At 43.4% G+C, this 12850-nt stretch overlaps 3 protein-coding genes across 4 annotated transcripts in view; 1 reads left to right on the top strand and 2 right to left on the bottom strand.

Moving 5' to 3' along the window:
- Positions 1-12850, bottom strand: part of LOC310751719 (uncharacterized protein) — a 950206-nt gene that overhangs the window by 304976 nt on the left and 632380 nt on the right. The gene's annotated exons all lie outside the window — the stretch shown is intronic.
- Positions 1-12850, top strand: part of METTL25B (methyltransferase like 25B) — a 464705-nt gene that overhangs the window by 389341 nt on the left and 62514 nt on the right. The gene's annotated exons all lie outside the window — the stretch shown is intronic.
- Positions 12106-12850, bottom strand: part of LOC310751731 (T-lymphocyte surface antigen Ly-9-like) — a 46502-nt gene continuing 45757 nt past the window's right edge. For both annotated transcript variants that reach the window (XM_083591303.1, XM_083591304.1), the window contains one exon: positions 12106-12410. In XM_083591303.1, the coding sequence (XP_083447429.1) occupies positions 12295-12410 (116 nt within the window). In that variant the 3' untranslated portion in view covers positions 12106-12294. The remainder of the gene's footprint in view (positions 12411-12850) is intronic.

The raw sequence follows: 12850 nt of genomic DNA, 5'->3' as shown, positions 1-12850 counted from the left end.
GCTTGCGTCCATTTTGCCCAACATCCGCAGCAAACCCGGAAGTAACCGGCGGGTTTGTGGCCAGTTGTGCAGGCACAAGAGTGGCAATCGCCACCTGCACCTGTGCACAATGGCGCCTCTCCCAGAGACCCGTTTCGACCTCCGGACGGACCTCCGGAATGGATTACGGTCACAGGCAGAGGTTCCACTGTATCTAATATTTTGATATTTTACAACAAAGTCTCTTATTCCATCCAATTATCTTAGCCCACCGTTCCTTTCGTTCTTCACTGTTGCTTAATTTGATAGTTTCATTCCACATTAACTCAGCTGAAATTTCAGTGAATTTCAAAAAACTCTAACTTTTGGAGCAATCCACTTTCTTCCCAGAGAGTATTTATATAAATCACTCTCACAAATGTTGCCATCCATAAATGCCTCTGCATTTCAAAGCTATGAACTGGTACGTAACTGATCAGCTGTGTAATGTGCAAGTGCATCATAGAAACAGTTAGGGATGGACAGATCAGTATATATTTTGTCAATTTCACATGTGTTCACTCATAAATCATTTGTGTTCCATTTCCATACTAATCTGTGATTTTAAAAAAAGCACACCCCTAAACTTATATTTTAATATGTCTTTTATTACATTCTACACAGTTCTAAATGTGTTTTAGAATAAAACACGACAAATGATTTCTTCCCATATTTTAGTACTTTGGAGAACTGTGAAATTTAAAGGATTATTACATGGATTAGTCTGGGCAGGGCCGGATTTAGGTTTGATGAGGCCCTAAACGACTGAGGGTAATGGGGCCCTTTCTATGTCCAGCTGCCCTTTGTCAACCACAAATTGTCACTGTTTTGTTTGTTTGTTTTTTGTCATTGAATATATGCTATATGGTAATTTATGGACCTAAAAGGTATCTAAAGCCATTTGCACATAACAAAATATATATTTTATCAAAGTAATTGTTGAACTGAAATACAATACATTTTTTTCCTTTAATTTTTTTTTGGGGGGGGCCAAGGGAGTGGGGCCCTAAGCTATAGCTTGTTTAGCTTATACGTAAATCCAGCACTGAGTCTGAGTTATTCAAATTGGGTCACTTATCTTAAAAAGTTGGGCTGAACAAAAGACCCCTCCCTTGCTAGGAAAAGTTTTGTTCATTAGAATTATGTCTGACATACTGCAATCTATTTGCTTTATTATTTATAGGTAAAGTTAAAGGTACCCCAGCCCGTACGGGACAGTCGTGTCCTACTCTAGGGTTGTGTGCCCATCTCACTTAAGAGGCCGGGGGCCAGCGCTGTCCGAAGACACTTCCGGGTCATGTGGCCAGCGTGACGAAGCTGCTCTGGCGAGCCAGCACCAGCGCAGCACACGGAAACGCCATTTACCTTCCCGCTATAAAGCGGTCCCTATTTATCTACTTGCACTTAGGGGTGCTTTCGAACTGCTAGGTGGGCAGGAGCTGGGACCGAACGACGGGAGCTCACCCCGCCGCAGGGATTCGAACCGCCGACCATACGATCGGCAAGTCCTAGGCACTGAGGTTTTACCCACAGCGCCACCCGCGTCCTTATTATTTATACTTTCCCCCTAATATTAAATAATCTCATTATCCTTAAGAGTTGGTATATTTTTGTTGTTATTGTTGTTGTTATATTGTTGTTGTTATTATGATGTGCATCTGAACTATGTTAGCAACCTGTGCTCCTTTGGCAAACAATATTAATTGCAACCTGATTTTATGTCAAGTATTCTGCATTGCGTTTCCATGCGCTCCTCTGGTTCGCCAGAAGCGGCTTAGTCCTGCTGGCCACACGACCTGCAAAAACTGTCTGCGGACAAATGCCGGCTCCCTCGGCCAGTAAAGCAAGATGAGCGCTGCAACCCCAGAGCCGGCCACAACTGCACCTAATGGTCAGGGGTCCCTTTACCTTTACCTTTACCTTTATTCTGTATTGCACCAATCTACCAAGACTGGGGACGCAGGTGGCGCTGTGGTCTAAACCACAGAGCCTAGGACTTGCCAATCAGAAGGTCGGTGGTTCGAATTCCTGCGACAGAGTGAGCTCCCGTTGCTTGGTCCCAGCTCCTGCTAACCTAGCAGTTTGAAAGTGCAAGTAGATAAACAGGTACCGCTCCAGCAGGAAGGTAAATGGTGTTTCCATGCGCTGCTCTGGTTCGCCAGAAGTGGCTTAGTCATGATGACCACATGACCTGGAAGCTGTACACTGGCTCCCTCGGCCAATAAAGCGAGATGAGCGCCGCAACCCCAGAGTCGTTCGCGACTGGACTTAACTGTCAGGGGTCCTTTCCCTTTACCTTTACCTTGTGTATCTGAAGAAGTGTGCATGCACACGAAAGCTCATACCAATAACAAACTTAGGTGGTCTCTAAGGTGCTACTAGAAGGAAATTTTTTATTTTGTTTCGACTACGGCAGACCAACACGGCTACCTACCTGTAACTTTACCTTTACCTTTACCTTACCAAGAGATCACCCTAATAGCTGCAGGTACTATGTTCTGGAGAACATTTGAAATGTTTGGGGAACCTAAAGGGTTTACTGAATGTAGTAGCATGGCATCTGATTCTGTGTTGCTAGATTTCCCCATGAAAAATGTCAGGAACAGGCTATAATAAGTGAAGTTCTTATTAAATTTGTCACTGAATTGTATAAAATATAAATGCTGGTTAACTAAGGCAGCTATTTAGATGAGAAGTTATTTTTGAAATTAAGAGAAGAGATGTTGCCACTTTAAGGTTGTATTTTCTCTCATTTTAGAGTACTGACTCACCACTACCAGCACATCCTGGCCTTGGTATTTGCTCTGAAAGAGATAAATGAAAATCCCCGGATCTTACCCAACATCAGCCTTGGCTCCCACCTCTATAACAGTGGTTTCAGTTCCAGTGCAACATATCTTGCCTCCATGGAACTCCTCTCCACAAAGGGCAAATTCTTCCCTAACTACAAGTGTGATGTCCAGGACAATCTTATAGCAGTCCTTGGGGGACCTAATTTTGATGTTGATCTCAATATGGCAATTATGCTGTGGAACTACAAGATTCCACAGGTAAGTTGTGCACACACACAAAATAAAGAATCGTCCAACCCAGCATTTGAGATTTAGTAAACATTAGAAAACTGTATATATAATAGGGATGGACTGAGCAGTTAATTACGTGCCATTTCCTAGCACTGAAAGATAGGTCCACTTCTATCCTGTTCTATCCCATTGCATGCTTTTGTGTGACATTTCACCCCATTTTTCCTTCCCCTTCACTTTTCTGCTCACTTTTTACACAAAAACTTTTCAGTGTGTTTAAATACTGCATTTCAGTGTATTTAAATACTGCATTTTTTGCTCTATAAGACTCACTTTTTCCCTTCCAAAAAGTAAGGGGAAATGTGTGTGCGTCTTATGGAGCGAATACAGGCTGCACAGCTATTCCATAAGCCAGAACAGCAAGAGGGATCACTGTGCAGCGATCCCTCTTGCTGTTCTGGCTTCTGAGATTCAGAATATTATTTTTTCTTGTTTTTTCTCCTCCAAAAACTAGGTGCGTCTTATGGTCTTTGCAAAAAACACAGAATTCTGTGCATGGAAATGCATTGCAAAACCAGGAAATGTGCACACTCCCAATGGGAATTGTGTTTCAATCCACAACCAAATTCAAGAATATCAGATCAATGTGGATCAAGCAAATTCTTCCCCAATTTATGTCCAAATACAAAGCCTAGGATACAAAGGATGGGGCAATTGATGCCTCGAAGGGGAATTTCACATCTGAGGGGATTTTAAGGAAAGGTTTGAGAAATAGTATCTCTGTTGGATATGTGAAGTCTATGCCTTAAAAATTAATAATATATTGAACCCTTCCAGTTCATGAAAGAAACAAAATGAAATCTAGATTGGAACACTGTATTTAGGCATATGTGTTTTCTTTTGACAATACAGTTAAACTTTGGTTCCCGAATGGCTCTGTTTTTGAGCGTTTTGGCTCCTGAACGCAAAAAAAAACGTAAGTCAATGGTCCAGTTTTTGAACGTTTTTCAGAACCTGAACATCTGACACGGCTTCCGCTTGAATGCAAGAAGCTCTTGCAACCAATCGGAAGCCGCGCCTCTGTTGTCAAACATCTCAGAAATGAAAAATGGGCTTTCAGAACGGATTATGTTCAACAACCGAGGTTTGACTGTACACACAAAACATATATACACACATACATACATACCATTTTCCATCTGCTCTTTACTTAGCTCCCATATGGTTCTGCTCTTGTAGTAGATTGCAAAGATCAAGGAGTCTTCTTTCACCAGATGTTCCCAGATGTGGACCATCAGTATAAAGGGATTCTCCAGTTACTTCTTCATTTCAGGTGGACATGGATTGGGGTGCTTTATCTGGATGATGACACTGGAGAGAGGTTTTCCCAGATTGTGCTTCCTATGTTTTCCCAGAGTGGCATCTGCTTTGACTTCATAGAAAAATTCCCAAAACTCTCTTTTTCCGATGACGTTCCTCAAATGGTGGAAAATGGAATCGAAAAATCAAAGATGATCATGAATAGCACGGCTAGCGTCTTGATTGCACATGGTGAAATTCAGACCATGATTGTTGTGAGAATGTTGCTATTCATCCCAACATTTATGGACATGCCACTTAAGACAAAAGTCTGGATTATGACAGCCCAGATGGACTTCACATCTCTTCCCTTTCAGAGTAATTGGGACATAGATTTCCTCCAGGGTGCTATATCGTTTGCAGTAAGTTCAAAGGAGTTGCAGACGTTCCATAAATTTCTTCATGCAATAAATCCTACCTTGGAAAAGGAATATGACTTTATCAGAGTCTTCTGGGAACGTGCATTTAGCTGTTTATTTCCAGGTCCTCTGGTAGACAACATGGGTGGGAGAATTTGTACTGGAAGGGAAAAGCTGGAGACTCTCCCTGCGTCAGTTTTTGAAATGAGCATGACTGGCCACAGTTACAGTGTCTACAATGCTGTCTATGCTGTGGCACATGCTCTGCATGAAATTTATTTGTTCGACTCCAAGCACAGAGGAAGGGCAAATAAAGGAAGGTGGACATTTTCATATCAACAGAGATGGCAGGTAACATCCTGAGCAGACTCCTTCAGGAGAGCTTTTTGTAAGTCGTCAAGTCTTTTTTTTTAGCCTACCATTGAACTTTTGTATCCCTTTTTAAATATACACATGTGTATTTAACAAAAAACATACTGTGTTTTTAAGTACCGTATTTTTTGCTCTATAAGACTCACTTTTTCCCTCCTAAAAAGTAAGGGGAAATGTGTGTGCGTCTTATGGAGCGAATGCAGGCTGTGCAGCTATCCCAAAAGCCAGAACAGCAAGAGGGATTGCTGCTTTCACTGCACAGCGATCCCTCTTGCTGTTCTGGCTTCTAAGATTCAGAATATTTTTTTTCTTGTTTTCCTCCTCCAAAAACTAGGTGCGTCTTGTGGTCTGGTGCATCTTATAGAGCGAAAAATACGGTATCTTGTACATCGAACCTTCACCTTTTTTCTTTTTTTCTTTTTCTTTTTACTTACCCCCTTCAGCTGCACCATTATCTGAGAAGTGTTTCCTTTAACAATACTGCTGGGGAAACCATTTCCTTTGATGAGAATGGGTCATTAGCAGCTGGATTTGATATTATCAACTGGGTCACATTCCCAAACCAATCCTTTCTCAGAGTGAGAGTTGGATGCGTAGACCCACAGGCCCACAAGGAAAATGTGCTCACTATTCATGAAGATATCATTGTATGGCCAGACAAATTCAACCAGGTAGGGTCCATGCTTATCTTGGAATGCATTGACTCATTTTACAAATGTTGAGAAAGTGGGACTCAGGAGAAGCAAACTGTAAGTGATGCCATTGTGTGATTCCAGCCTTAGCCCATTTTTAAAATCCAGAGTGACTCAGGAGAAGCAAACTCCCCAAATGTATTTCCTGAGAATATTTCCAAATTAGTATCTTCTTTCATTTATGGACAGATGCCGCCTCTTTCTGTGTGTAATGACAATTGCCATTTGGGGTCCAGTAAGACAAAGAAGGAAGGGGCACCATTCTGCTGCTATGATTGCCTTCCATGCCCAGAAGGAAAGATCTCAAACAAAACAGGTAAGAGATATTAGTGTTGGGGTGCTTCCAAGGAGACGGGGGCAATTGGCAGACCCCCAGTTGGCTGCAGCCCACCGGCCGGCAGCCGGGCAAACTCCAGCCCTTGGAACAGCATGTATTTGTGACATGAGTTTCTGAAACTTTCAGAAACTGAGCACGCAAGCCAGCAGAGTTTAGAGCTCTTTGCAACAGAAGGGCAGAGAGAGGTATATGTAAAGTGTATTTACAAGCATTTTGTTCAGCATCAGAACAAAGGAAAAACATGTCTGCTCCCCTTCGTGTCCAAGCAAAAAGCATAAGCAAAAGCTATACAAAAGGGAAGTTCCCAGCAAGCTGTGCTGGAATGTAAACAGACATGTGACATACAACAACTCCACATATCTGTTCCTCTTTAGGTGGAACAGAACATCAATATCCTAACAATTAGTACAGAGTAGGGTTCCAAAAAATGCATGCTGGCTCTGATTCACAGTATCCAAAGCTGCTCAGTGGTGATGAAGATGATGGCCTCATCTGAGAGAGAAAGTAAAAGGATATTGTAGGATACCCCCCAAAAACTGAGATGATGCTAACTTCCTAGTTTTGATATGCAAGGAGAGCAGTGATGAGGCTGAGCTTTCCTTTGGACCAGATGTTCTGAAGAAGTGAGTTTTAGTTCACAAAAGCTGATGCCATAAAAATGCACAAGTCCTTAAGGTGTCACAAGACTATTTTTTATTTCTATGATCTCTGTTTCTTACCCAGCCATAACTTATTACAAACACAGTTACATGGTACATCAGGCATCCCCAAACTTGGCCCTCCAGATGTTTTGGGACTACAATGCCCATCATCCCTGACCACTGGTCCTGTTAGCTAGGGATGATGGGAGTTGTAGTCCCAAAACATCTGGTGGGCCGAGTTTGGGGATGTCTGTGGTACGTCAAAGGACCAGCCTCCCTCTAGGACTTTAAAAAATGTTAAGAATCACAATTGTTCACACGAATCAAACATAAATACTAATTACCAAAAAATATTCAGGACCAAAGAAAAGGTCCAATGACTTCAATAACATGAAATTTGAAGGAGCCTGATGTTCTCTAGTTTCTTCCCTGTATCTTTCTCCCCTAGCACCCTATGCTCAGATAGGGTTTTGAATGCTAAGGGTTGTTTAATGTATATATCAAAAGCCGTGTTTTCTTTTCCAGACATGGACGTCTGTATTCAATGTCAAGAAGATCAATATCCAAACCGTGGCCAGGATTTATGCGTTCCAAAAAAGATAAGCTTCTTGTCTTATGACGAACCTTTGGGGACCAGTCTGGCCATTTTTGCTCTTTCCTTCTCTTTCCTCACAGCTCTGGTACTTGGAGTCTTCATTAAGCACAAAGACACTCCCATAGTCAAAGCCAACAACCGGAGCCTCACCTACGGTCTCCTCATCTCCCTACTGCTCTCCTTCCTTTGTGTATTCCTATTCATTGGTCAGCCTGAGAAGATACCATGCCTCTTTCGACAACCTGTGTTTGGCATTATCTTCTCAATGGCAGTTTCTTGTGTGTTGGCCAAAACCATCACTGTCATCATGGCTTTCACGGCGACCAAGCCTGGGTCCAGGATGAGGAAATGGATCGGGAGAAGACTGGCCTTTTCCATTGTTCTGTCGTGCTCCCTTATTCAAACCACTATTTGTGCTGTGTGGCTGGCAACCTCTCCCCCATTCTTGTATTTTGACATGCACTCAATGACCGAAGAAATTGTTCTGCAATGTAATGAAGGTTCAGTTATTATGTTCTACTGTGTCTTGGGCTTTATGGGCTTCCTAGCCATTGTCAGCTTCACTGTGGCTTTCCTAGCCAGGGAATTACCTGAAAGTTTTAATGAAGCCAAGTTTATCACCTTCAGTATGCTTCTGTTTTGCAGTGTTTGGCTGTCCTTTGTTCCCACCTACCAGAGCACCAAGGGAAAATACACGGTGGCCGTGGAGATCTTCTCCATCTTAGCTTCCAGTGCGGGGTTATTGATGTGTATATTTTTACCAAAATGCTTTATCATTGTGGTTAGGCCTGAGTTGAACACTAGGGGACAGCTAATTCAAAGAATAAATTAAAGGTGCTAAACAGTAGGTGCCTATGCCTCACATTCTGCTAAAATCGGTTATTTATTTTAAGGCACTGGAGATCACCATGAACAACTTATTCAACTCACATAAACAGTTGTTAACCAGAACTAATCCTTTCTGGAAGTTTATTGTCTGATTTCATATTCCGCCCCCCTACATTAGAGTGCATATGCCGTGAGGAAAGGGGTTTAGTCAAGCACAGATTACAAACTCTACTCTTCATGCCTTCAATCATCAAATAAGAATTGTATGACAAAGCCAGGAGATATTTCAGTTTGGCTCATTTCTGAGGTGGTTTATTTGTGCTGTTTTCAGAAATTTAGTCCATAATTATTACGGAATGATATGCTTCTCATCTATAAATTTAGAAGATAAGCCATCGCTGGGATTTGAAAACTTTAGATTTTATAGTGTACCCTCTCCCCAAGAGATCCTCCCTGGGCTATAAGGTTTGTGATAACCGTTGTCCAATTATTAATATTCCCACTTGGGCAAACTACACCACCCTGGTTCAGAGCAGAAGGAGGTGGCAGTGATGAGCACAAGGCAGGAGAAGAGCAGCTTCTTGAAGCAAGTATTGCCTTGCCTCTCTCTCCTATCCTCACCATCCTTCCTTCCTTTTACTGCTGCCCCCACTCCACATATCTGCTACGATCCCAAGGAGAAGCACCCTCCCAGTGGCAGACAGAGGGGTAGCGAAGGCTGGGGGCCGCTGCTCTCCCAGCTTCTGACAGGGATGTGGCCACTGTCCTGCTGGTGGCAGAGAGGTCTTCTCTGGCCATTTTCCCACACTTCTGAGGGATGTCGACCGCAGAGACTGCTCTTCCATTGTAACAGCCTTCTCTTCACGGCTTTTCTGGAGCGGTAGGGATAGCTTCTGGGTATTTAAAGATAGACTAACTTCCATAAATATTGGGATATTTGGGGAAGTCTCATTCCTAACACCCCTCGCCTCTTCTGATGTTACAATACTAGCCATTCACTAAGCTTTCAATTGTATCTGATGTACTTCATACAGCACCTGATTAATACGATGGATTCTCAAGATGCAGGTGTATTGCGATCACCCAGATCATAACTTAGCAGCCCAGCCCCTTATTTTTCCTATAACTAAAAAAAAATAAATCTATAAATGTCACAAATCACCTCTTTCTTGGAAGCCAGGGGGAAAAAGAACATTTAGAAGCATGGAAAATTGTGTTATGCTGAGTTAGACTATTAGTATGCTCAACACTGACAGTCAGTGACTAAGGAACGCAGGTGGCGCTTGTGTAAACCACCAAGCCTCTGGGGCTTGCCAATTGTAAGGTTGGCAGTTCGAATTTGCACAACGATGTGAGTTCCTGTTGCTCTGTCCCAGCTCCTGCCAACCTAGCAGTTTGAAAGCACACCAGTGCACGTGGATAAATAGGTATTGCTGCAGCAGGAAGGTAAATGGCGTTTCCATGCACTCTGGTTTCCGTCACAGTGTTCCATTGCGCCAGAAGCGGTTAAGTCATGGTGGCCACATGGCCCAGAAAGCTGTCTGTGGACAAACGCCAGCTCCCATGGTCTGAAAACAGAGATGAGTGCCGCACCCCAAAGTTGAATTCGACTGGACTTAACCACCCAAGGGTCCTTTATGTTCACCATTCATAGTGCATAAACATAGTTACTGTAGCATATCCAAGAAGCCCTGGCAGATATGGGTGACCAGGTGCAGCTAAGTCAACTCTGATAATTTTATGAGTTATCCTTTGTACTCCTCTCCTAAAAGTTCCTTCTGAAGCCTTACAGATTTGATTAGGCGCATGTGTGTAGGAATTTAGTTTGACCAAACTGCAGGAGGCAGTGGAAGAAAGGAGTGCCTGGCATGCTCTGGTCCATGGAGTCACAAAGAGTCGGACACGACTAAACGACTCAACAACATTGTATGCAGCTATTTAGAAAGGGATGTCAGAGGCCAAGTTCTGTGAGGAAGAGAAACAGAAACGGTTGCTATCTCCACCCCTTTTTCTGGCTGGGTTTCTACGTTTGCCATTCTTCTGACAGGCAGAAACTCAGTAAGTGGATGTGATTCATTGAAATGAATGTGCTTCGCTAACTTGGATCCATAAATTTTATTGGGTCTGCTCCATGAGTATGACCAGCACAGGAAACAACCTATTGTAATGGATTGCTTTGAAGTCATTTCTGCAACAGGTACAGCCATTTTTAATCCCCACCCCACATTCCTGTCCCTTATTTTGCCTGACCAGATGTGGCAGCCCTGCTCTGAACACCTCTGAATATTGGCTGCCAGGGACTGCAGGAGGGGAGAGTTGCATTCCAGTCCTGGTTCATCCCATATATTCTGTGGGTTTTCCCCAATGGGCACCTTGTTGGCCATGGTGAGAAGAGGGTGCTGGATTAGATCATAGCTGTCAGCTTTTCCCTTTTCTTGCGAGGAATCCTATTCGGAATAAGGGAATCTCCCTTTTAAAAAGGGAAACATTGACAGCTATGGACTAGATGGGCCATTGTCCCAATCCATCATGTTCTCATGTGTGTCACATTTGCTGCTATATAAGAGAACCTTTTGGTCATCCTTTCCACTGTGGTTAACATCTCTCTGCCTTTTGTCGCATTAGACCCGAGATGTGAAACATGTAAGCCAGAAACCAACTGGGCGGGGGGAATTATCTAGTGAACATTGATCTGACAGCATCTTCTCCACTTCCGCTGTTGTCTGCTAACACGCATGGTGATCGCTCAGAATGTTACTGCTAGGGAACCTCTGTTATTCATTATTTCTGAAGGGGTGGTAAATATTGTCTCCTTGCTTTCAAGAATGAAGAATCGGAGGAGTCTCAAACCTTTGCCATGGTTTATTTATCTGTTGCATTTATGTTTCACCTTTTCCTCCAAGTTCCCTCCAGGTGTGGTTGGACTCCAACTTCCACCACCACCACCACCAGCTCCCACCTATTGGACCAACCAAGTGGCTTTAACCACTAAACATTGCAAAATGTCACCATCTCATACAGTAACAAACGTGAGAAAGTTTTCAATCCGATGTGGTATTCCTTTTCAGTAGGCATGATTTTAAAAGGCAATCTGGGGGTTCCCAACAGGGGAAGCTTTGTTGTTTCTTGCCATGTGGGGGAGGGAAAGAGTCTCTCTTTAATGTAGGCAAGCAGTGGCTGCTTTGCAAACCGGACAGGGTGACTTTTCCAACCAACCACACCGGGGTCGACAAACATTTTTGGGCGTTGGGTGGGTTTGAAATTTTGTGGCTGTCAGTTACAAAATGGCTACTGTGGGGTGCGGGGTATAGCACAAAATGGCTACCGTGGGATATGGGACATGGCACAAAATGGTTGTCTCAGCTAGTAAGGTGCACCAGCCACGTACTCCAATGGAAAGAAAAGCATGTACTTCAGCCGCCACCACAATGCTCTCAGAGGAAAGCTCTTGGTGCCTCTCCCCTGTCTGGAATGGAAGGGGGTAGCCAGGGGGGATCTGTTATGTACTGAGTTGAATAGGATCCAAACTGCAGCAGTCTGATTGGTCCTAGAACAATAGGATCCAAAAGGCAGCAGTCTGATTGGTCCTAGAACAATAGGATTCAGAATGCAGCAGTCTGATTGGTCCTAGAACAATGCAGCAGTATGATTGGTTGGTAGGAGCCACCCAATCATGCTCCACATAGAAGTGAATCCACAACCTGATTGGCTTACAGTAGAATTCCGGAATTAGCCAATTAGCCAATCATGTGCAGCCCATTGTGTAAATAATGTATATAAAGCAGATACCTTGAGGGGACTTTCATTCATTCCTCCTCACCACTATGAGCTGAATAAAGAGCATGAAATCACTTTGCGACTCTGAGTATATTTCAGGATCCGATCTCAAATGTGGCAGAGTTGTGGTAAGAGAGTCTGAGCCACTGCAAGCAGGAAGAGCAAATGGTCCCTCACATCCTGTGGCTTTTCAGAAAGGAAATATTTATCAAAACCTATTGCAGAGGCCACCATAGTAATTACTGGTGGGTGCCCGTGGGCTCCATGTTAGCGGTTCGTGGTTCTACGCCGACTCAACACTGGTCTCCAACTTTCCTTTCCAGAACATTTAACGAGATGATGGTGGCAACCTGGAGGCCCAGCCCCACAGCCATGGTGGTCCTCACCCAGGAGAAGCAGCTACATCCATCTGCGGGGGGGGGGGAGAGGAGGAGGAGATGAATGGAAGAGGTCTTTCAAAATGGTGGTCTTTCAGACCCTTGCCCCTCACCACAACTGTTACCCATAGTCTCGCACCCAATTGCTGCTTAATTCTGTTAACTTTACTTGTCACAATCTGACATACTGATGAGACGGCAGGGGGAAAATGAACTCTCACTGAAACGATGCTGTTTGCCCAAGCATTTAAAACAGTGCCCATTGCTAATACTACTCAGAGTAGATCCATTGAAGTTAACATCCATGACTGATTTGGACTTACTCCTTTCAGTGAACCTACTCTGTCTAGAACTTAGTTAGAGGCAGCCCTTGCTATTTTTACTATTATTATTGTTTTCTCAATCATCTTGGAAACCACTGTTTCAGTGAAACTTACAGCTAAGATAATTAATAACAGAACAAATGCAAGAT

This window comes from Podarcis filfolensis (assembly GCF_964270895.1).
Source record: "Podarcis filfolensis genome assembly, chromosome: 16".
Classification (NCBI taxonomy): domain Eukaryota; kingdom Metazoa; phylum Chordata; class Lepidosauria; order Squamata; family Lacertidae; genus Podarcis; species Podarcis filfolensis.
This window is presented reverse-complemented; position numbering and strand designations above follow the sequence as displayed.